The sequence below is a fragment of the Lasioglossum baleicum genome, unplaced genomic scaffold (assembly GCF_051020765.1).
Source record: "Lasioglossum baleicum unplaced genomic scaffold, iyLasBale1 scaffold2464, whole genome shotgun sequence".
Lineage (NCBI taxonomy): Eukaryota > Metazoa > Arthropoda > Insecta > Hymenoptera > Halictidae > Lasioglossum > Lasioglossum baleicum.
The window spans coordinates 1-24,209 of NW_027471523.1; the positions used below are offsets into that span (position 1 = coordinate 1).

General features: G+C 30.2%; 2 protein-coding genes, 1 non-coding gene and 1 pseudogene across 3 annotated transcripts; 3 read left to right on the top strand and 1 right to left on the bottom strand.

Moving 5' to 3' along the window:
• Window positions 1-4,539: 4,539 nt before the first annotated feature.
• On the bottom strand, window positions 4,540-6,542 carry LOC143221481 (putative serine protease F56F10.1). The gene is made up of 8 exons (XM_076446919.1): window positions 6,342-6,542; window positions 6,081-6,262; window positions 5,770-6,005; window positions 5,574-5,709; window positions 5,186-5,502; window positions 4,976-5,108; window positions 4,720-4,889; window positions 4,540-4,646 (listed from the first exon to the last, which is right to left on the bottom strand). Exons 1-8 carry the CDS (start codon window positions 6,540-6,542, stop codon window positions 4,540-4,542), a joined length of 1,482 nt encoding a protein of 493 aa, XP_076303034.1.
• A 2,587-nt stretch (window positions 6,543-9,129) lies between these two features.
• Window positions 9,130-12,040, top strand: LOC143221480 (solute carrier family 53 member 1-like). The gene is made up of 9 exons (XM_076446918.1): window positions 9,130-9,198; window positions 9,379-9,532; window positions 9,677-9,921; window positions 10,152-10,413; window positions 10,496-10,863; window positions 10,971-11,313; window positions 11,390-11,563; window positions 11,639-11,771; window positions 11,860-12,040. Exons 1-9 carry the CDS (start codon window positions 9,130-9,132, stop codon window positions 12,038-12,040), a joined length of 1,929 nt encoding a protein of 642 aa, XP_076303033.1.
• Window positions 12,041-16,076: 4,036 nt separating this feature from the next.
• Window positions 16,077-16,194, top strand: LOC143221482 (5S ribosomal RNA; annotated as a pseudogene).
• Window positions 16,195-17,998: 1,804 nt separating this feature from the next.
• Window positions 17,999-18,191, top strand: LOC143221483 (U2 spliceosomal RNA). Its single transcript, XR_013011779.1, has one exon. It is a non-coding gene; the product is annotated as a U2 spliceosomal RNA (small nuclear RNA).
• The last annotated feature ends 6,018 nt before the right edge of the window (window positions 18,192-24,209 follow it).

Below are 24,209 nucleotides of genomic sequence, written 5' to 3' on the forward strand. Positions count from 1 at the left end.
TAAAATTTAATGCATGAGATTAAAATGAAAAATTTTAATCATACTATCAAATGATCGTATTTGAATAACCAAAATACAATCAGATTTATCAGCTGAATATTAATTATATATTCTTGATATCTAAATATTATAGATATTGTTCGATGAAATATTTAATAATGCTTAAAAATGGCAGCTCCATGCGATTGAAGTAAGCTTAAAGAACAAACGCTATTAAAATCGTATGGGACTGAATAGAAATATTATTATACACCTATTCTATATCTAAATCTTTCCTGCTCCTCTTATCTTCTAACTGGTGGTGGTAATACAACCTATTCGCTACAGATAGCTTTAATTACACTTTGCTAAAATACACGTACACACAAAATTAAACAATCGATTTGATCTTTACCTATCAAATCGCAATTGATTAAAAATACGAAAATAAAATGTAAAAATAAAATCGATTGTCAAACGAACGGTATATACACCATGCTCTGCTATTAAAAGGAAAAACAAAAATAAAAAATTAATATTTATTTACACTTTGTTAAAATACACATACACAAAATTAAACAATCGATTTGATCTTTATCTATCAAATCGCAATTGGTTAAAAATACGAAAATAAAATGTAAAAATCATATCGATTGTTAAACGAACGGTATATACACCATGCTCTGCTATTAAAAGGAAAAACAAAAATAAAAAATTGATATTTATTTACACTTTGCTAAAATACACATACACACAAAATTAAACAATCGATTATTTACCATCATTTACCCATCAAATTGCAATTGATTAAAAACCCAAAAGTGAAATGTAAAAATCAAATTTATTGTTAAACGAACGGTATATACACCATATTCTGCTCTTAAAAGTAAAAAAAAGAAAAAGTTGATATTTAATTACACTTTGCTAAAATACACATACACACAAAATCGAAAAATCGATTTGATTATTACCTATCAAATCGCAATTAATTAAAAATACGAAAATAAAATTTAAACATCAAATTGATTGTTAAACGAACCGTATATACACCATGCTCTGCTTTTAAAAACGAACAAAAAAATTAAAAATTGATATTGAATTACACTTTGCTAAAATACTATCCAAACACATATACACACAAAATGGAACAATCGATTTGATTTTTGGACATTAAATCGCAATTGATTAGAAAAATGAAACAAAAATATGAAAATAAAATGTAAAAATCAAATCGAATGTTAAACAAATCATATATACACCATGCTCTGCTCTTAAAAGGAAAAAAAAAAGAAAAAATTAATATTTGATTATACTTTGTTAAAATACTGTCCAAACACATACACACAAAATGGAACAATCGATTTGATCTTTACCGATCAAATCACAATTAAATAAAAACCCAAAAATGAAATGTAAAAATCAAATTTATTGTTAAACGAACGGTATATACACCATACTCTGCTTTTAAAAGTAAAAAGAAGAAAAAGTTGACATTTAATTACACTTTGCTAAAATACACATACACACAAAATCGAACGATCGATTTAATCTTTACCTATCAAATCGCAATTGATTAAAAACCCAAAAATGAAATGTAAAAATCAAATCGTTTATCAAACGAACCGTATATACACCATTCTCTGTTCTTAAAACCAAAAAAAAAGATTAAACATTGATATTTACTTACACTTTGCTAAAATACACATACACAAAATTGAACGATCGATTTGTTTTTTACCTATCAAATCGCAATTAATTAAAAATGCGAAAATAAAATCTAAAAATCAAATCGATTATCAAACGAACCGTATATACACCATGCTCTGTTCTTAAAACCAAAAAAAAAAAATAAAAAATTGATATTTAATTACACTTTGCAAAAATACTATCCAAACACATACACACAAAATCGAACAATCGATTTAATCTTTACCTATCAAATCGTAATTCATTAAAAACCCAAAAATGAAATGTAAAAATCAAATCGATTGTCAAACGAACCACCACGCTCTGCTCTTAAAAAGAAAAGAAAAAATTGATAAATTACAATTAGAAATATAAATGAAAACAAACGAAAGATCACGTTTCTTAATAATAATATTTTAACATGTTAACACAGAAATCGCGGTAGAAGCAGCAAGCATTATCGACACCGTGCATCCCCTGATTGCAACACCGTGGCCAGCTTTGGAAGCAGCTCCTCCGAGAGTCGAGGTGGCCTGAACCGATACTACCGTCAAGCTTGGGAAAATCTGCATGAGACCACCGGTCATAAGAACAATCATCCTCCTCTTCGTCGCAAGGAGACCCTGGATGAACCAGGATACCGAGAAAATTACCGTGGCAACAACACCGAGAGGGATGGCTCGGAATTAGTTGTGAGCGATGTGGCCACGTACCCTACCAACAAGCACGCCAGCATCTCCGACAAGAAACGCCATCATCATCATCATCATCATCACCACGGTAACTCTACGCCCGAGTGGAGGCAGTCCCAGTCCCATCACAGATACTGACCAACGGATCTGTTACCCACGTATTCGAGATTTTCGGTGAATCGGTAAATTTCACCGGTTACGATCAGAGGATCACGAGTAAGCTATTTTTCTATCTTTTATTCTCGTGTACAAGTCTTGAGAATGATGGTACAATGGATGGTGGATAATGCTGGTTTTATGTTATAGGAATAGGCAGAAAGTGTGGGATGAGATTGAGCATTGTAATCTGGATGCAAGTGTATTTGGTAATAGATTCTGATTGATTATTCTTTGAGAGATAGAATTCTTATTTTTTAGATAGTTAAAGTGTGAAATTTTAGAAATGGTATGCAAACTTTGTATAATTTTGTTGCAGTTCATTTCTTAAAAGAAAGATTAAGGAATTGATGTATTGTTCTTGTTAATTTGTACACATTGATGCTTTCTTGTGCAAAGACACATCTACCTCAAAAATATTTTGAGATAGATTGTTGGAATTTTGTGTAATATTTTTCGTTAAAAGTCGCATCATAGTATATAGTTTTTAATTCTTCAAATTCTTGTGCATAATGATCTTAACAATATTTGTTAGATTGTCTTTAATACAAAATTATGAAGAAACAGTTGATTATAAACTGTTATCTTCTTCTTCAAATATCCTCATGAAATATCTTATTGTAGTCGTTTGAAAATTATATCATTTATTCATTTGATTTTTAATGTAATTAGAAATTATGAAAACATTTCATTACTAAATGTATATACCAAATAACATAAATGTAATGAGTAGCAGAATTCAATAAGAACATATTACCAACTACACATTTATTTCATTTACTATAAATTTGAGATTATTTGTTTTACAAAAATGTTTCAGTTCAATATGTTTTATGTTTTTTTTATAATAATCATCTAGCCTATTATGCCATCATTCACGAGACAATTTGTACACCCAAGTAGAATTAAAAGAAACGTGGTGAATAATTAATACGTTGCGTAGGAGAATTTTACAGCGTGATTGATAGATAAAAAATATAGTTCATCTTACATTTATTGTTCTGTTATACAATAAATTATTTACGATTACCTTGTTATGTAATGTAAATACCGTATACTGCAGTAGCGTAAGTCAGAGACGAAAGTTGTGAATGTAGGAGGATCACAAGTTGATCAAAGGATATGCCAAAAAACGAGAGAGTAATATATATGTATAATTACCGATCAAACGAATTCTAAGAATTTTCTCTTTATAAAAAATTATTTTAAGAATATTCGATTATAATAATATCGACAATGGTATATTTTATGAAAATCATGCTCGGTAAGATCAGCATCTGTTATGGGAACCTTGGCCTCGCCTTAAGGGGATCCAACAAATTTTTCATGGTGTAACGTTATTCGAAGGTGATATCGTTAAGGAATGGCCGACGTTATCCATTTCAGAATCAAAATTCATTTAGTTATGGTGCTCGTTCTAAGACGATTTACATCCATTAAAACTAATATTCGATCTGTTCTTGCAGATTTTACGATATTTTAATGAATTATTTATATTTAGTATTATTTTAACCAGTTGAACATTTTTTCCCATGCTCGTCGAAAATAAAACATACATAATTAATAAATGGTATGTATTTATTTGTTGACTGACGTAAGATATTCATAGTAAGTTTGTACATGTATTTATTTAATATCTCAGTAATTCACAGGAAATTGTAATAGTGCCATTATGGGCAAACTTGTTTAATTGTATCTATACGTATATTCTTGTGGTTTAACATAAACACAGAATGGCAAATATTTGTATACCTTTAACAACTTGTTATGTACGTACATAGTTAGTTTTAGTCTTGATAATGCACAGACTATTTCAATTAAAAATATTTATGTAGTATAATTGTTTCACGAAAATTTATAAAGAAAGAATACAAATTGTTTAAAAAATAACTGAAATACACTTAATTCTTGTAACACACCATTGTAACATTAAGAAAAAGAAGAGAAAAGAAAAAATAACGAATTCTCAAAAAAAAATAAAAGTAAAAAACAATATATCACACAAAACAAAAAATATCACATTTCACTAATTCAACCACTGATAGATGAATCGTGCAATATCGACTCTGGCATTTGCTAATTCTGGTGGATCGTTTTTAGAAGAAGGATACATGGTGGCACAGTGAGCAGTACCTGTGAGTAATAATGTTAAATTAATTTTAAATATTAAGAAGAAAATACAAAATTTCGATTAATGTTTATGTACCATTAATATAAATAACAGGCATCTGCGGATTTGGCGATTTCGTAAGACCCAAAATATGCCAAGGGTCAATTGAACCTTGTACAAATACAACATTTGTAACTTTCAAATTTAATGCTCCGTATAAAATATTTGTTCTATTCACTGCCGACTTTAGCAAGTGCATATTGTACCTGTTAAAATACAAAAATATTATAATTTCATATAGCTGATAGTTAATGATAATAAAATATATATCTATCATAATTTTAAAATATACCTTGGGCCAAACACATCGATACATTGTTGTATAAAGAAATCCACTGGGAAAGTTTCACTAAATAAAACCGGGCGTGCTGTGGAAGTTTGGAAAAATCCAAATTCTGTACAGGTTTGGTACATCCATTGTCGTCCTAAATAAATTATACGTTAAAATATAATAAATTAAACTTAAAATTATAATAACATTTGATAAAAAGAATTGCATTACCTCCTTCTGCTTGTTCATTAGTCCAACTTACATTCCTGAATTCATGAATCATTTTACTATACACATAGTCTAAGCACTTCTCTTTTGATGCATTCAATATTATTTTACTTAAAAGTGCAAGTCTATCAATAGCAATACCTAATGTTTCATTAGTTAAAATATCACAGGTACTTTCAATCGTCATATTAGCCATTGCTGAATTATTACGATTGTCTTTATTGTATTGTACTATACCGGCGAAGATACTCGCTATTGTTTCATATAAATTCGATATATCATTTCGTTTTGTATATCCAGAATCAATAGGATCACATAAGCTATAAGGAAAAATATTTTCTCAATAGTAATATATTTACATTAATAAATAAAGAATTTAATTGTTACTTACATAAATTTTTTAGATATTCCTTGTTGACCAATAGGGTGACGTAACATTATATGAAATTGTCTGTTTGCTTCTACTATTGAATCTACACATGCCTTTGAATATTCTCTAAGAGCATCCTCAACAACAACATAATATTCTATAAAATAGAATTATTTATGTAAAATATTGTCTAAACTGATTATTCTTTTATATTTACCTTGAAAATCAATTTCTGCTAATAAGGGACCACTTGCAGAAACTGCCCCATGTACTAAATGGGGATATTTGGAACGCAACCATGCAGCCAGTGATCCAGCATATGAGCCTCCAAATGCAATCCATTTGGTACCATCTGGTAATTTGTAATTAAGGTTTGAAACTTCTATAAAATAAGCTAAATCTGCAAGTGCCTGTTCCGATGAAAGATATACTAAGTTTTTCACGCTAAGGTCTCTGTAAATAATAAACCCGTTATATTGTAACTTAAAGTCTATCACAATTCTACATTTTACAAACAATATTACATACGAAGTAGGATGACTTTTTCCATAATAACGATGTTCTACTTGGAAACATAATGCTCCAAACTGTTTAGCATATTCAATCCACTGACTTTCTACCATCCATTTAGCATTTGCAGCACCTTCTCCACTAATCATTAAGAATACAGGACCTCCCTCTTTGTAATATTCTCCATTTACAAAATACCTCTGAAAAAATAGTTTTATATTTATCATAAAATAGTGATTAATTAGAAATGTTTTAATTTCTAATATACTATTATATTACTTGTTCCCAAACACGTGCATCAGTTGGATTATAGTGATCTAGAAACTGTGTAAACCATTGCTCACTTGGAAGTTCATGATCTTTAGATAAAATTGGATCACCTAGATTACCATGTTTGCTTCGACCTCTCATAAATGTTCTCCATGATATACTATTATTTATGAGGCCAACAAAGAACAACAGTAGTAGAAATCGATGCATGTTATTTAGGTTTGCTTTAATTACCAAATGTTACGTTATGTATTCTGGAAAGATAAAAACTGTTTTTTATCTATACCATATATATTTACAATATATACAATTAATTATAGATATTACTTTATATAACTTTTTTTCATAGATTCAAAGATACATTCTTTTTAAACATAATCTATTTTATATCTCAAATTTATAAAAATATTTGAAAAGTTTGTTGTTCTAAATTATTCTTTTAAAATTTATTTTTTTAATATGAATGATGACATATTAGCTTTAAGCAATGTTATTTTTCAAAAATGATAAAATTTGAAAACATTTTACACTTTTTTTCAATATGGACTGATAATGTATTAAAAAATATAATTGATGTTAAAAGCCTTATATCGTAATAAAACCAATTTTCAAATATAAATTTTATAAAATATATAAATATTAATGATTAAATATTGATAATCCTTGTTTTTCTCTCTATTTTATTAATAAATATTTGTATACATATACCAAATAAAGATTAAATAATTTATATTTTCTTCTCACATTTCAGTCTTGATATTATAAATATTTAAAAACTTGTATTATGTGCATAAACTAATTTATTATAGTACTTTAATCAAAACATTATACACGTGTTTATTTAATTAATAAATTTACAAGCTTATAATAACAATAATGTGCTCACAAGATTAGTAAAAACGTTCTCTTATTTTTAAAACACTTGATTCATAATCCGTTCAATTTTATGCAATATCAACAATATTCAAAATATAACGATTCGTATATTTTATATGTCGAATAATCTCGTACATTGCAAGGAACTATACATAATACATCGTTGTTGTAACGATTTACGTTAAACGTGTTTCTTCCATAGCGCCATCTCTGAAATAGTTCCTAGTATGAATTATTATCTAGGTTAGCAAATAAGTATAAATTTTCTTTTGTAAAGATAATTCACCCTTGCAAAAAAGAAATAAAGGTCTTAGATAACATTTTCAAGCAGACTTGAGTGAGTGGAAAAATAAAAATAATTCAAACTGTGTGACACTAATTTTTTACGTATTTTATAATATTTCCATTTCTTTCTAGCAATTTCAAGATATTTCTCTTTATATAAATTTATACAATACTAAATACTAATTATTTTCACAAATATCATTTTAGATATACGAAACAAGATTCTTTTCATTTTTAACCAGCACGCACCTTTAATCCAAAAACTCAAATTATTTTACATATATATCGTTTATAAATTTTCGAACATTTATAAAAATTTGTATCTATATTTATTTAATTATACTTATTTAAATGTATTTTATAAGGTTTGAAATTCTTTATATATCAGTTGAAAGTAGAAAATTAAATATATTTTATAAAACTTTATTATTGTTGTAAGATTTAATAAAAATTACTAAATTGATACGAAATTTGTTTAATATCTTGAAAATTAATGTACGTAATGGTAAGTACTAATTGATAGAATATTAAAAATGATATAAATAATATAAATTATTTCACGATTTAAATTATTATTAAATTATTTCAAAATCAATTTGGCAAGAAGAGTTCGTAATTGTTTAACTTTCACGATTATATTTTCCTTATGTACAACTTGATATATAATTTCTTTTTAACGAATTTTTATACGAGGGCAGTACAATTATTTAAACGATATTCAATATAACTTAAATGCGAATGAAATATTTATTTATAAAACTAACATTTAAATTTATAGAATATAATAAACTTAAAATTAATAAACTAACTCTTGTGTATAGAAATAAAGCATACTTAATATTAAACACTATATGTAACAAGATTATATACCGTATATAAGCACTATATCTAATTGAAACAGTTTTTCCAATGATATGTATAATAGAGTTTATTGAAAAATTAATTTCAATATTTATTTAAAAACGGAAGATAATCAGATTTGTAACAATTGTAAATAACTAATGAAAAAGTTGTTTATCTAATAATGCAATTCATGTGTATATGAAGAAATAATGGTGTTATAGTTGATGTAAAATTTGACAATTAAACGTAAGAATTAAGAATAAATACGTTTATCTTCTAGTAATAATAATTTATCATGATGTAAACGAATTGAGAAAATATTAACTTAGAGCTGCCGACAAAGGTTTTAAAAGCATTATATGTGTTGCGTGTAACCTATTTTGTAGTTTAATTCATCGAAAGTGAATACGATATTAAACATTTAATTTAATGGTTATTGTTCACTTTTATTCTTTCTAGTTCAGTATTATATTATGATTACATTTAATTTCTGCTTATTTTATTATCTTATTATTTCCGTGATACACATTATTTGTAATAATAAATTAATATATGAAGTACATATTACTTTCAAGAATTTATATATAAAAAAAGAAAAAGATTCTTTTATTTAATATCCATAGTGTATTTTACTTTATATCCGTGTAGTTTAATATTGTTATACATATTTCATTTTTATATTTTATTCTTGCACAAAAGTTTTAAGTACTACATTTTTATTATTTTGATAAAAATTTATACAAATTTGTTTATTACAGATCGTGAACTGAAGTAAAGCGGTAATTGAAGCAAAATGAAGTTTGCGGAACATTTATCTGCTCACATTACACCAGAATGGCGTAAACAATATATTAGCTATGAGGTAAAATATAATCTTTACATTAAAATCTTGATTTTAGTAATCAAGTATGATATTAGTATGATTTTAGTAATAGTAATTTAGTAATAGTAATAATTACTAAAATCTTTAGTAATAGAAACATACATTAAAAGCTATAGTATCAGTAAACTAGTAGTTAAAATTATTTCTTTGGATTAATAGGAAATGAAAGCAATGCTGTATACTGCTGTAGAAGAAGCTCCTTCAGATGAAAGTGTTGAACCAGAAGTGATATCTCGACATTTTGCTTCTTTTGATGAAGTATTTTTTACATTTTGTGATCGTGAATTAAAGAAAATTAATACTTTTTATTCTGGTAAGAAAGTTTTCTTAAAATTACGTACACATTAATTGAGTCAAATAAATAGAAATTTATAATCGTATATATTAATAATAAAACACTTGATCTTTATATAACACTTATTTAATATTTGTATAAAATTTGATCTTTTATATTTAGAAAAATTAGCTGAAGCTACACGTAAATATGCAGCACTTCAAAGTGAATTGAAAACAGCGTTAGAATTACAGCATGGTGGAGGTAAAAATAAGGGAAAAGTGAATGTTAAACCTCATTTACCAACAAGGAAGCTTAGAGAGTTGAAACTTGCATTCTCTGAATTTTATTTGTCTCTTATACTTCTTCAGAATTATCAAAATCTTAATTACACTGGTTTCCGAAAAATTCTTAAAAAACATGACAAGGTATGTAAAAAGAAAAAGTCTGTTTATCATTGCTTTGATTAATACTTAATTATTCTTGTATTTCTTTAGGTTTACATATTGATTTAAATAATGAAAAAATAAGGAAAGAATTAATAATTTTTTAAAACCCCTTACCCTATTAAATACAAGTAAAAAAATCAGCATACCTCACACATTGTAGCAATTCATATCTGTTATATGTCTAATATTATCCTTATTTTTATTTTCAGTTATTGTCTGTAGATAGTGGATCAAAATGGAGAGTAGAATGCGTAGAAACTGCACACTTTTATACATCAAAAGATATAGACAAACTCATACAAGATACAGAAACTACCGTGACAAATGATTTGGAAGGTGGAGATAGACAACGTGCTATGAAACGTTTACGTGTTCCACCTTTAGGAGAGCATCAAAGTCCATGGACTACATTTAAAGTTGGATTATTTTCTGGTAGTTTTATTGTATTATTTGTCGCAGTTGTACTTTCAGGTAATAACAAAAGTTATGTAACAGATAAAATAAGTATAACTTATCATTATATTTCCATTTCCATTTTTTATTTTATTTCTAGCAATATTTCATGATGGTGGAGAAAACTTAAAAATTGCATTTAGATTATATCGTGGACCTCTACTTATTATACAATTTTTATTCCTTATTGGTGTGAATGTTTATGGATGGCGATCATCCGGTGTTAATCACGTATTAATATTTGAATTGGATCCGCGAAATCACTTGTCTGAACAACATCTCATGGAACTAGCTGCTGTTCTTGGTGTTATATGGACTCTTAGTTTATTAAGTTTTTTGTACAGTGCCAGTTTAAGCATTCCACCATATGTCAATCCATTAGTTTTAGTATGTATTATGCTAGCATTTCTTCTGAATCCGTTAAAAATGTTCCGTCATGAGGCACGATTTTGGCTATTAAAAATTATTGTAAGTATATTATATCATGTTAACATACATAATATATTATTATCATAATATATAGATAGATAAATAGCATAAGTTCATATAAAAATAAATAAAATATTTATTTTCAGGGAAGAGTTTTAATATCACCATTTGCATATGTAAATTTTGCTGATTTTTGGTTGGCAGATCAATTGAACAGTATGGCTACAGCACTGTTAGATTTCCATTTTTTAACATGTTTTTACATTACCAATGGAAATTGGTTAGATGCAGAAGATACTACCCAATGTATGTCTGGATCTTTAATTGTTAGACCTATCGTTAATTGTTTACCTGCATGGTTTCGTTTTGCACAATGTATTCGACGATACCGGGATTCTAAAGAGGCATTTCCCCATTTGGCTAATGCTGGAAAATATTCGACTACATTCCTTGTTGTAATATCTAATACTATGTGCGCCTATCGTGCTGGTAAGATACAAACAATTTTTTAATATGATCGATATTATTATTGATTAATATGGGGATAAAACAATATTAACTTCAGCGGAGTATCAAAGTCGTTGGGAAAATCCATGGCTGTGGTTTTGGATCATCAGTTGCCTTGTCAATTCGATCTATTCAATAACTTGGGATTTGAAAATGGATTGGGGACTTTTAGATAGCAATGCTGGTGAAAACAAATTTTTACGTGAAGAAGTAGTGTATTCAGCAGCAGTACGTAAATAAAAATAAATTTCCTTTTCTTCTTTATGTAGGAAAAAATATTAATTAATTTATTTTATATTTTTTCCAGGATTTTATTATTTCGCTATAATTGAGGATTTTATTTTGAGATTCGCCTGGATTGCAAGTTTTGGCCTCATTGAATGCGGATATGTGTCTAGTGATTTAATGACATCTGTAGTAGCTCCGCTTGAGGTTTTTAGGTAAATTTTCAATTGTTTTATTAACATACTTAAATTTCAGTAAGTGTTTAAATTAGTAATTATTATATGAAAATTTATTTATTTTAAGGCGGTTCGTTTGGAATTTCTTTCGATTAGAGAATGAACATTTAAATAACTGTGGTAAATTCCGTGCAGTTCGCGATATATCGATAGCACCGATAGAAAGTTCTGATCAAACACAGATTTTGCGTATGATGGATGAAGAAAATGGTGTACTTAATAGAGGGAAACGTAAAGTTGGTGGGTAAACGGCAAACCAATACCAAAGAAGATAAGCGTGCGTTGCTTAAAGAAGAAACAATTGATATAGATATATCGAATGCTAGCTGAAAATAGTTCAGTTGTTTTGCTGCTGACAGCTATTTGAGGCAATATTATTCCAAATTCATTGCAATTTTTATAAAGATCTATTAGTTTATTAGAGCTATTGCAAGTCAAACTTTATGAGTGAACAACATTTCAAAATTGAAGACTGTAAGGCAAAATTAAACAAGTGCCTTGTACAGTCTCTTCAAAAGTACTTTTTGTTAAAGTGCAAATTTAATAATTAAGTACTATGAGACTTACCACAGTGTCTTCCATAGAACTATTTTGGCACTTAGTGCATAACTTATTACTAATAAACTGGTTTGAAAAATGTAGATATATGCTTTCAATTACCTTAGTAATATCTGGAAATCATTTTAAACATATGATCGTTGACTTGTCTAAATAATAAGATTTAAATTACTTTTATAATGCTTCTAATTAGTATTCAGTTGATAAACATTGTCAAAGAAAGGCAGACTACTTTATTAGTGATATGTTATGTGTTAATAATGTATATATTTATTAAGTATTATAGTCTTCAATTTTGGTTAATGAATACATAGTTTCATATTTAAAAAATGTATAAAGTGTAACATAGAAAATTGCAGTTATATATAGCTATGAGTTATCTTCGACAAAGTTATCACTTTACACATGCATTTGTTCTTGTTCACGCAGCAGCAAGCAATAGTTTATCTATAATTAGTATTATAATTTTAAGCAATGGAAACCTGCTCATTATTTCTTAATATCTATATTTACTATTTTCAAACATGAAAGATGGTGAATCGTTAGTTAGTGAAAAATATAGTGCGCAATTTATTTTATGAAGCAATTATATTTATTTAAATTAATTTCATTTAAAATTGATTGGACTATAATATTTTTAATATTACTTAAGCGCTACTTTTAATAATAATTTGATTTTGTAATAAAAGACCGATTTTCTTTTACATGCTAATATATGCATTTCTAAAAAAGCTGTTGTAACGTGTACAATAAGAAGCAAAAGAGCTTATGCATAGTAAATGCAATAGAAATTAAATCTCACATATTATGATCTTGTTCAAATAAATACAGAAAGATAATAAGTAAATTTCAAATTTTTAGTTAGATAACAAGTACTTAATATTACATATATCGAATTTTTATAAAGATATTTATACATTTATATTCTGAAAAGTTAAAAGTACTTGAATATATTAAAAAATTTGTTTTAAACTTTTTTAATATTGGCAAGAGTAATAATAACAGTATATTTAATATAAATTATTAATAGCAATAAAATTTTGTGCTTTGTATGTCTCGTTTAAAACAATTGGATAAGTCACAAGTTACTGTCCTTTTATATATTTAATATAAAATGTAAATTACTCAGCGAAAGAAAAAGAAATACTTTATATCCTATAAAAAAAAAGGTAACGAATGCTGAAGATTTAATTTTATTTGCTTATTGCAAATTTAAAAAAGTTGATCTTTTACCATTGCTTTATATGTCAATTACGATAATACATGGCTAAGTATAGCGTTAATGTATTAATGTATTAAGTATTCCAATGATTGTGATGGTTTCACATGTATTTTTCTATATTTTGTTATAGAAATAATAGTGATAATGATAGTGAACAAACCTTATTCCTATTGAAAAAAAAAATGCCACCTATTTTTATATTTTGTATACGAGATATATGCTAGATGTATATCTTTTTCGAAAGACGCGCAATATATTCCACATGTGATTATGTGTAATTGTACGTAGATTGTAGTGAATTAAGTATGTAAATATACCTGCACATAAGGTACTTACATTTCATTAATAAAGTACTGAGTATTAAAAGACGAATATGTTGAATTTCGTGTTTCTTTTATTTCCCAATAATATCACCGTTAAATACAAATTTTAAAATGTCTATTCAGTAATACTTTTAGAATTTCCTTTTTTTTTAAACGTATCCATGGTAGAAATTGCTTTATTACCTTCACTTTTTGAAATTTGTGAATTTTTCTAAAATCGCGCTAATTACTAAAGAAATCTAACTGTTCGTCGTCGACATGGACAGAATAACAGGAAAATATATAAATGGTAGAATGATATTTTGGATTAGGTATTTTAAGAACCAGAAAGAAACGCTTATTACGATTTATGACAGGAAAATATAACCAACTTTTAGAGTCGTCCGAAATTGTAACATCCAAAAGTATGAACAGAATTATTAATTTCTATAATTCTCGCAAAATAAGGATTGACGTCGTATAGTAAAATCATCTTTATGTTTATATAAGAAAGCTGTTAGTTCTACTTTAAATTATATTGGAATACACCACAATGTAAATAACCTAACTGTACAGAAATTATATATACTCTCCAATCGCCCGAAAGTCCACGGACATTTACGAACTTTACCGATTGCCTTCGCTAATGTAGGATTGAATGAAATTCAGTGTGATTAGGTGGCCGATTTCAAGCTTCTTGCTCGAACTCTGAATTTCGACTTTGTTCTTGACTCTCTACGACAAACACTGGTTTTTACATTAACTCGACGACAAACGGATACTCCTCTGCCCGCGCTCTTACATCCTTATTTAAACCACACAATCCGTTTTCTTCCATTCTTATGTCCTCTTCTTCAATCGTGCTTTCGATCACGGTATTCTAACATTTAGCCGCATTCCTAGAAATTCGACACCGTCATAAATACACGGTTGATTCGATCCTATTGTGCATTGATCCTACAGTCACTATAATTTCAAACACAGTCGATATTCATCCAGGGCCGCATTTATTCGAATCCTACATTCGGCCATCTTTTTATCTGACATTTGGCGATGTATTCGTTACATTATCGCAATCAGATGAATTCATTCACGCTCTAATATACTGTGCTGGATCACATTATTGCTACAGTATGATTTTCTGATTCAAATCCTTATAATTATGAAACAAATTGACGAAGAAGAAAATTTGTTTGACACGTGTATTTATTTATTATTCTAGTTTATTATTTGAGAGAAACTGACATACGAAATAATAATAAAAACATGTTTATCGAACGTTTTAAGATTGGACAAAAGTATTGGCACAAACGATTAAAAGTATCTAGGAATTAAACATTAATATTTCGTTGGTCGTTCTTTCTTTGTAATAATTTTTTTCGATCGTTTCGGTATTGAAGTCGCTAATTTTCGTGTAAAAGCCGGTTCTATATTGTTCTATTCTTGCAAAATAACGTCCTTGATTGGCGTTTTGGGACCAAGGGCGTTCCCTTGGTCTTCGTATGGAACATCTTGAAGGGAGGAAAAGTAAAAAAATAAATTACACGATGTCACCCGAGCGCGGTGACCGGAGAATTTTCCGTTTGTGGGGCCAATCGATATTTATGGCCCCGAGCTAGGGTCTGGAACGTCCACGAGTGTAAAGCACGTGGGCTTTCTACTGACCCATTGTCAGCCAAGTTCTCGGCGCCAGAGCCTAATTTCGGTGAAGTATGGTTTTAGCTTCTCGTGTTTCGGACCACGAGAAGTTTTAAAAAATAAGTAATAGGACCTTTTCAAACGTAACAATTCACTGGAAATACTGCGACCGATTGTCAAGTGGCACGAAGAGCTCGGCTGATGGAAAACCGCGCCGGTGTCTTCCAGATGGTTTAGTTCCACGACGGAACACTACGAATCGCGTTATTCACCATGAGAAAATTCTTCGAGAGCAAAGGGATAAATCTCTGCCTATAGTTATTGTAAACAATAGCACTACCTGCTCTTCGGGTCGAAAAAATTCGACACCGCTGGACCGATCGTCTCGCAGTCAATAACCTCGAGTGTTTTACGCGAAAACTGTTGCCTGACTGTTACGCCGTCTATTTTAAATCGCTTACGAAAGTTTCGCCGGTTTATTGCTGTCACGTGACGAATAGCCATATAGTGCATTATATATGAATTCGCAATTAGTATTTAAACGCGAGTAATATAAGAGTAATAGCCAACGTCCATACTACGCAAAAAGCACTGGTTCTCGTCCGATCACAAAGTTAAGCTGCGTTGGGCGCGGATAGTACTTAGATGGGTGACCGCTTGGGAACTCCGCGTGTTGTTGGCATAACTGTATTTTTGACTTTCCTATACCACCTTCTACAATTTTCCATTCTCAAGTCACCGATCTGCTTTACGCACAAAGCATCAAAGCACTGAAGTTTTTAAATCGCGCTTTATCCTATTGGGCTGTTCGGAAGTCATTTCGTTTTTTTGGGTGAAAATGAAACACGATTTTTTTAGAATGTATAAACATTTTATTAAATTATATATTCTCCACTTTGATCCATACCTTTCACCATCTTTCGGGCAGGAGATTGATTCCACGCTCGTAAAATTTCTGATCTTTGCTGGAAAAAAACAGTTTCGAGTAATATTTCACATCCTGATTTGAAGCGAAGATCTTCCCATCGAAAAAATTTTTCAGAGACCGGAACGAGAAATAGTCCGAAGGTCCCAAATCTGGAGAATATAATGGCAGTACGTCCCATTCAAGCTGTAAAGCTTTTGGCGAGCTACGAAACTTGTACGAGGTCTCGCATTATCGTGGTGGAACACTATACCTTTTCCATTGATCAATTCTAACCTTATCTGTTTGAGTGAGTCATTCATTTGTCCAGTTGATCACGGTACACTTCAGAATTAATCGTGGTACTGTCCGGTAGAATCTAAAAAAAAAAACGATGTCCTTGAAATCCCAGAAAACAAAACAGATAGCATAATTCAACTGATCACAGTTGAATCACGCTCGTTGAGTTTTAATAATATACATAATATTATATATATGCAGGATCGTGTTTTTGGTGTGGGGAATTGATTAGAATAATACTGAGACTTCTTTTGGAATACGATTGAAGGTGGAGGACGAGAGGTTTATATAAATACACCGTGATTGTTAGGCAGGACTTTATTTATGAGCGGGAGGTGGGGGCCGATGCGGAAAAAGCAAAGTTCACTTTCTTGGGAAGGACCCGTGATATTCTGTAGGCGCAAACGCACTGGCTGCTTTTTCTTTCACATTCGAGGTCGATGTGGTTGTAAAGACATAAACCAAGTCCACATTGCCCTGAAGTCCACGACGTCACGAAGGAATGGAAAGTACCCGAATGACCTTCGCTTTCCGCATCTGGCGTGTGTCCCAATAATAAAGTTTAAAGTACCCCCTTTATTTTACCAAAAGAATTAGTTATAACTAGCTACAACTTCGAAAGATATGTAAATAAACAATTGCCCTGTAACAATTGCAGGACTGTAAATAACTTGAAAAGAAAAGGTTGTTACGTAGATGCTTTGACTACTTAATATTGAATATTACTAATTTAACTTAACTATTACTATTATATTATTATTATTTAATTAATAATTTAACAAATAATAAAGTAAATAAGGGAAGAAAATATGATAAAAATGATGATGATACTGTGAAGATGGTGATAATATTGACGATACTGATGATTTAATTTATTACTTATTATTTATTTTTTATTACTTTGTTCCATACATATCGAATTTATTTTATTTGTATAAAATCACTAGATTTATACAAAAGTCCATTTAAAACATTTCTTTCTTTTTAAATGAAATAATTTTTAATACTTTATTGCCATTTGTTGTAATACTTATTTAACGTGTACGATTGTTAACAAAATGAAGTTGCGAATATAATTTATTTTTCCAAAAATGTTTATTTTTATTTTTATTAAAATTTAGTTTTATCTTTTACTCGCGCAATATCTAGTTCCCCGTGCAACACGCTATGAGTGTGTATCGAGTTAGTAGAGACACCTATCGGCAGCCAGTATACTTCATTTCTTCTCGCAAGTGAAAATACACACTTCGGGCTACATTAAGGCGAGTTATTTCCAAAATTTATCGCTTCTCGGCTATTTTAGCTAAGATCAAAGTGTAGTATCTGTTCTTATCAGCTTAATATCTGGTACATTCCCTATCTGGGAATCAGAATATTAAACTGATTTTTGAAAAAAGGAGGCAATGTAGAGCTCGCTCTTACGCCTCCGCGGGTTGACTCGGCCTTGCAGTGCCGCCGAATTCAGCCCTGCGTTAGTGTTTACCAAAATGAATTTTAGTACTCTTAGTTTTCTTCCTAATTCTTCGTGAATTACTGGACAAAATTGTTGATACAACATGACTGTTCTCAAAATTGTATAAGTATGAAACAAATTGACGAAGAAGAGAATTTATTTGACACGTGATTTATTTATTATTCTAGAATTTATTATAAATAATGTAACATACGAAAAAATAAGGAAATCATGATTATTGAACGTTTAACCCATTTGCATCAGCGCTCTACTTAAGTTTCCGCATCGAAACGACTCGTATCACCGCGCGCTGTTAGACATATGGACCGTTTATTTTGAAAGTGGTGTAAGTCCATTTTTGAGAAAAATGAGCTATCACGTAATTCATGATTAATTTAATGTAAATTTTTTATAATAACTAGTCGTGTTTAATTTCTCAAAAAAATCCCATGTTTTGTACAACTTAAAATCGGTCGGTAAATGAAATTGCATAATCATCGATTATGAAAGTGGTGTAAGTCTAATTGACAGAGGTAGGTGGCATAGCAGATGGATGCCGATCAGTAATTTGTTATTATTTTTCATTTGTTTTATATTAAGTGTGATATTACGTGTCAAGAGTTGCTAATTTAGGTTAGTTATTCTATTTTTTTGTTAAAATGGCTAACTTCATATCAACATCAGATAGTGATATAGGTAAGAACAAATGGTAAACCACTATTATCTTATAACAATTGAAAATATTTATTTTATTTAATTATAATTAAATTCACACAGACATAAAGCCCATGAATATAACAGAAGAATAATCATAGATTCAGAGGATGAAAATAATTCCGCTAGGAACAACAAATTAACGAATCGAAAAAAGAGAAGAAGAATTATAGAGGTAGAATCTTCATCAGATGAAGATCTTGTTATTGAGAACTTGGATTCTGCAGAACAAAATAAAGAAAAATATTTGCAACAAATAAACAAAATTAAGCGAAATAATGGACAAAAGTACTATAGAAAAAGAGGAAAATCCATTTCTGCAAAACAATTTGAATCCAAAAATTGTAATTGCTCGAAGAAATGTATAGAACGTATTAATGAAGCACAACGTATGGAAATTTTTGATAAGTTCTGTTAATTTTATGCGTTGTTATGCGTATTTGTAAACAAAATTATATTAAAATGAAGTATATTTTAAGCGATATTTGATTTTTCAAAATTGAAATTAAACGATTTTTACAATTGTCTTATTTTGAAATTGGTGTAAGTCCATTTGCAGCTCATAAATATGTGTTATCGTAGTCTAATTCGCCAAAAACAAATCTATATAATCAAATTAAATGTTGATAAAACAATAGAAACAATGACAGACCTCATATAATTTGCCTGTATTTTTAAATCAACAAATATATTAACCTTTAATTTTCTCGAAACAAAAGAAAATGGACTTACACCACTTTCAAAATAAACGGTCCATATAGGTGTGAAACCGATGTTGAAAAAATTTATGGATTTCATGAAAAGTACAGTTATGTTATGTATTAGTACTAAAACGACTAATATGCAATATTATACCCCAAACATCTCATTTTATTTTTTTTTTTTACAAAAAAAGGAAAAACAAATTTTTGTTTATATTATAAATAAAATTATTTATAATAAAATGAAAATTTAATTAAATTACTTTTCGTGATATTCTTTGAAATGATCAATGCATAATGCTACCTCGCAAATATGGCATTTAAACACCGTCTCTCTTCGGATAGACTTGGATAAGCATGCAACGCATCGTTTTGACGTTTTATTCCCTTTTGCCAAGGTTTCAGGTATCCGTACAGGAAAATGCCTGCCAGTATATCGCGTTATAGGATCATTGATTGGTGCCTTATTCACTTTTATATTAGGTAAGTACTTATGAATAATTTCTTCTGCTAATAGCTGCTTATAAGAATGAGTTTTTTTTAATGATTTTTGGCTTTCCACACGAAATCTTCATTTGTAAAATTGCCGCACTGTTCAACTTCCCTGTCATCACTTGACGAAATCCTACGGATACGTTTTCGAGTGTGTGGAATCTCAAAACTTGAATCCGAATCAAGATATTCAGAATCCATTGGGGCAACTATATTTCAGTTCAAATTATAAAATTTGATGGTTTTTAAAAATTGGACTTGTTAACCCTTTGCACTCGGCGATTTTTCGGCTAAAGAAAAATCGAAATTTACAGATTTTTTGGTATAAAACTGACATTATTTTTGTGAATGGTAAATAAAGAATTGTGTAATAATTAATACATAGAATTATTTGATTTCGATATCTCGCATATCGTTATATTATCTTAAATTTGATATATTAATTAATATGAGTCTTCAAAATTTCATGGTGACTGACGGTCGCCACTCGAGTGCAAAGGGTTAAATTAAAATACAGACTAATAGTATTTACTCACAAGTGGCAATTAAAAATATTCTCCCGAAAAAAGTAAAACTTGTTTACAATACACTGATGTAAGCGATTAAATACGGTCTGTCACATCTGAATAATATTTAGCAACTGGTAATCAAAAACAGAATGTCTTGTCCGAAACTTCTTTGAGTAGATTATTCGAACGAATGTCTACGTTCTTTTACGAAACGCAGATTGTTTTAAACTTAACAAGATTTTATTTACAAAGGTACAATGTTACTTTGGTGATTGAGAGAGTAAGTGTTGTGACTGTTTCGTGACTCGTTTGATTCTGCTCGTTTCGTGTGGTGATGCGTATTTTATAGTTCGTGATGTGGGCGTGACTCGTGGATGTGTGTTGTTCGTGGTGGTTGACTCTTCTTCCATTGGTGATTTGATTATTGGAGGGTGTGACTTGGTTTCGGTGGGTCTTGATGGAGAGGGAAGTTTAAATAATTTGGAAGTTTATGGATATTAAGGTTCGGGTAAGGAATTTTAAGGACACAGAGTCTCGGGGGATGTTGGTCATAAAGAAATAAACTGTGGTCCTCAGACTCGGAGGCTTGTTGGTTTAGGGGTGCATACTGGTGGCGGATGTGCTGCGTCCGGTTTATTGATGGAGTGAAAGGTTCGGGAGGCTTCGGGCTAATCGTCTCTTTGTTTACGGTGGAAAAGATAGAATATTATTCGGGTATTTAGGCGTCTTTGAGCCATGGGACTGTAGTTATAAAGAACTAAACTAAAGTGCCCTAATCGCGGGTCTTCGGTCCTTCAGGATGAAGGGATTAGATAAATTGGTTGATTGTCGCGTCTTCGGTCGAGGATTAGAAAATTAGGAGTCCGCGAGTCAAGGGGCCTGGGTGGCAAAGAAATAAACCGTAATTTCCTTGACTCGGGCGTCCGGCCTTTGGGAATGAATGGAGAGAGTGAACACAGAAGTAACAATTAAAACAATTATAAATAAGTAAAAAAACAGAAGTATTGGCATATTATACAAAATTTGGCGTAGATGTTCTGACCGAAAAATTTCCAATTGTTACTCGATAGTCATTTCTTCCAATATCCAACTTAAAGTTCAGTCGATTAACAACATAAGAAGAGTACTAACAGTACTGGCAACAGTAGAGACAACTAACAATGTCGAGAAAGGGAAAATAAACTATATGCGAAGAAAGAAAAATAATATTAAATTTGCACAAAATGCGGAAGTCTTATAGCGAAATATCAAAAATTGTTAATAGAAGTTGATTCGCTATTAGAAGCGTGATAAAACGATTTGAAAATCGGTCAGATTTCAAAAGTAGCAATCGACGTGGTCGTTCCTCGAAGTTAACAGATAGGGAAAAACGAAAAATTGTAGAAGAAGCGAAAATAAATTGTGAATTAAACTCGTCGCAAATTAAAGCAATGTTAAACGAAGAAAATCAGAAAGAAGTAAGTTCGAAAACCATACGAAGAGTATTAAAAGATGCGGGATATTCTGCGTGTGTTGCACGAAGAAAACCGTACGTATCTAAAAAGAATCGAAAATTGAGGAAAGAATTTGCAATAGAATTTATAAAAAAGGATCCCACGTTTTGGAATACTGTACTATTTTCAGATGAAAGCAAATTTAATATATACCACTTCGGGACGAGCGTCGACTATAGTCCGCCCCACACGCTGCTTCGTGCGGACGGTAAGTGCCCTGAACCCGTCTTGCTCTTTGACACATCTGTGTCAGAAAAACTTTGAAAGCTTGTTGTACATTACAAGCGGATATTACTTGTAATGTAATCAAGAGAGCGTATGTTTTTATTACAGTATTTCTATATGATGACAAATTTTTTTTGATAAATGAAAAATTAGAAAATTTAACACAAAATTATTGTTTTATTTTATTTATATTGCAAGTATTACAGTATTAGAGTATTTATTAGGGTATTACATAGTATTACAAGAATTATACAAGAATTATTCTTTGGTGTGGTACATTTCGAAGCATGGTACCACACACAAACCAACATTACATTGCTTGCAATAGTATCGAGTGCTACGCCTTTTCTTATCTTTCGCACACACGATACATCGTCTCACTGGATTTTCCCGTTTTGTGTTGTCGCTATTATACAGATCTGGAAAATGACTTTCGGTGAAACGCCTTAGGCATGCCGATGAAGTACTCGAGTTCTTTTCCCGCGATTCCGAATACTGCTGTAATATTTCTGTTATTAGTGATAAATGATAATTAGACATTGATATTGCCTTTTTCGTATGGAATTTATACATACAATATGCATTCCATACTGAAATGTCCAGTAGGTGAAAAAAGAATTTTTTGTACCATTTTAGCGTTTTTCTAGTGCACGAAATGGTACTAATAATAGCGTCACTTTTGTCTATTGTGCCCATCGACTTGCTGTAATCAATAATACATGATGGCTTTTGAATGGCTTCACCTGTCCGATAATTTTTCTTTTCGCAAATTTTATATTCCGCTAAGTGACTCGTGGTCAGAATCCAAACTTCGCGTTTATCTTGCCATTTCAACGCGAGCATATTTTCTGTCGATCGGAAAGCCAATTCTCCTTTTTGCAATTTTTCTGCCATTTTCGGCATACCCCCACGTCGCCGTTTTACCGTTCCACATGCATTTGTCGCAGACTCGTGCAAATATTTGAATAATGCAGGACTGGAGTACCAATTATCTACAAATAATTGGTGGCCTTTCCCTAAATATGGTTCCATTAACGTTATAACAATATTTCCTGTTTTGCCTAAACTTTTAGAAAATGCTTGCACCTCGGATGTTGCGCCAGTATAACAATGAGATCTAAAACGACTCCTGTTGAGCAATCACATAATACGAATGATTTAATGCCAAATCTATTTCTTTTAGACGGTATATACTGTTTAAAAAATAATCGTCCCTTAAAAAGTAATAGACTTTCGTCAATACATAAATTCCTAAATGGGACAAATGATTTTTTAAACGCTTCGCGCAGTTTTTCAAGTGGTCCACGAATTTTTACCAGGTTATCTGTTGGCCCTTCAGAATTTTTATCGCTAAAACAGAGCATTTTTAGCAATACTATATAACGATCTCGTATCATATGTTTATTGAATATATCCGTTCTAAGAACATCATTCGTGCTCCAATATTCTTTATAGATAATTTTTTTACACGCGACATTAGAAGTGTTAAAGCAAGAAAAGTAAATATTTCGCTTATCGTCGTATCCGACCAATTTTTTAACGAAGGACATATATCATTATGTGCTGCTATGTGTCGGTAATAACTGTTGGTGCTTTTTACAATATCTCCTACAAAATTTTCAGAAAAAAATATTTGGAAATAATCCAAAACATTGGAGGAGTCACTTATACTTGATACTTTCATGCCACAATCTTCATCAGCAAACGTATATATATGTGGATTCAAATTCGCACGCGACCACGTATATAGTTCCTCTTTGCCTTTTGCAGTTGATTGTTCCGCTTCTGAGTCAGACGACAGAATTCTTGCCCTCCTTCTATTTGAATTACCGTTTATGCGCTTAGAAACGACACTGTTATCACTTGATGTATCGGAATCCATTATGGGTCTAAGAATTATAAAAAT

Bases quoted from the DNA above. Each gene is read 5' to 3' on its own strand.
- LOC143221481 (XM_076446919.1), bottom strand. From the start codon at position 6,542: ATGCATCGATTTCTACTACTGTTGTTCTTTGTTGGCCTCATAAATAAT. The intron at 6,006-6,080 runs GTATGTAATATT...TATTATTTACAG, and splicing joins GGAAAAAGTCATCCTACTTC to AGACCTTAGCGTGAAAAACT. The intron at 5,503-5,573 runs GTAAGTAACAAT...TTTTCCTTATAG, and splicing joins GGAATATCTAAAAAATTTAT to CTTATGTGATCCTATTGATT.
- LOC143221480 (XM_076446918.1), top strand. From the start codon at position 9,130: ATGAAGTTTGCGGAACATTTATCTGCTCACATTACACCAGAATGGCGT. The intron at 9,922-10,151 runs GTATGTAAAAAG...TTTTATTTTCAG, and splicing joins TTCTTAAAAAACATGACAAG to TTATTGTCTGTAGATAGTGG. The intron at 10,864-10,970 runs GTAAGTATATTA...ATTTATTTTCAG, and splicing joins TTTGGCTATTAAAAATTATT to GGAAGAGTTTTAATATCACC.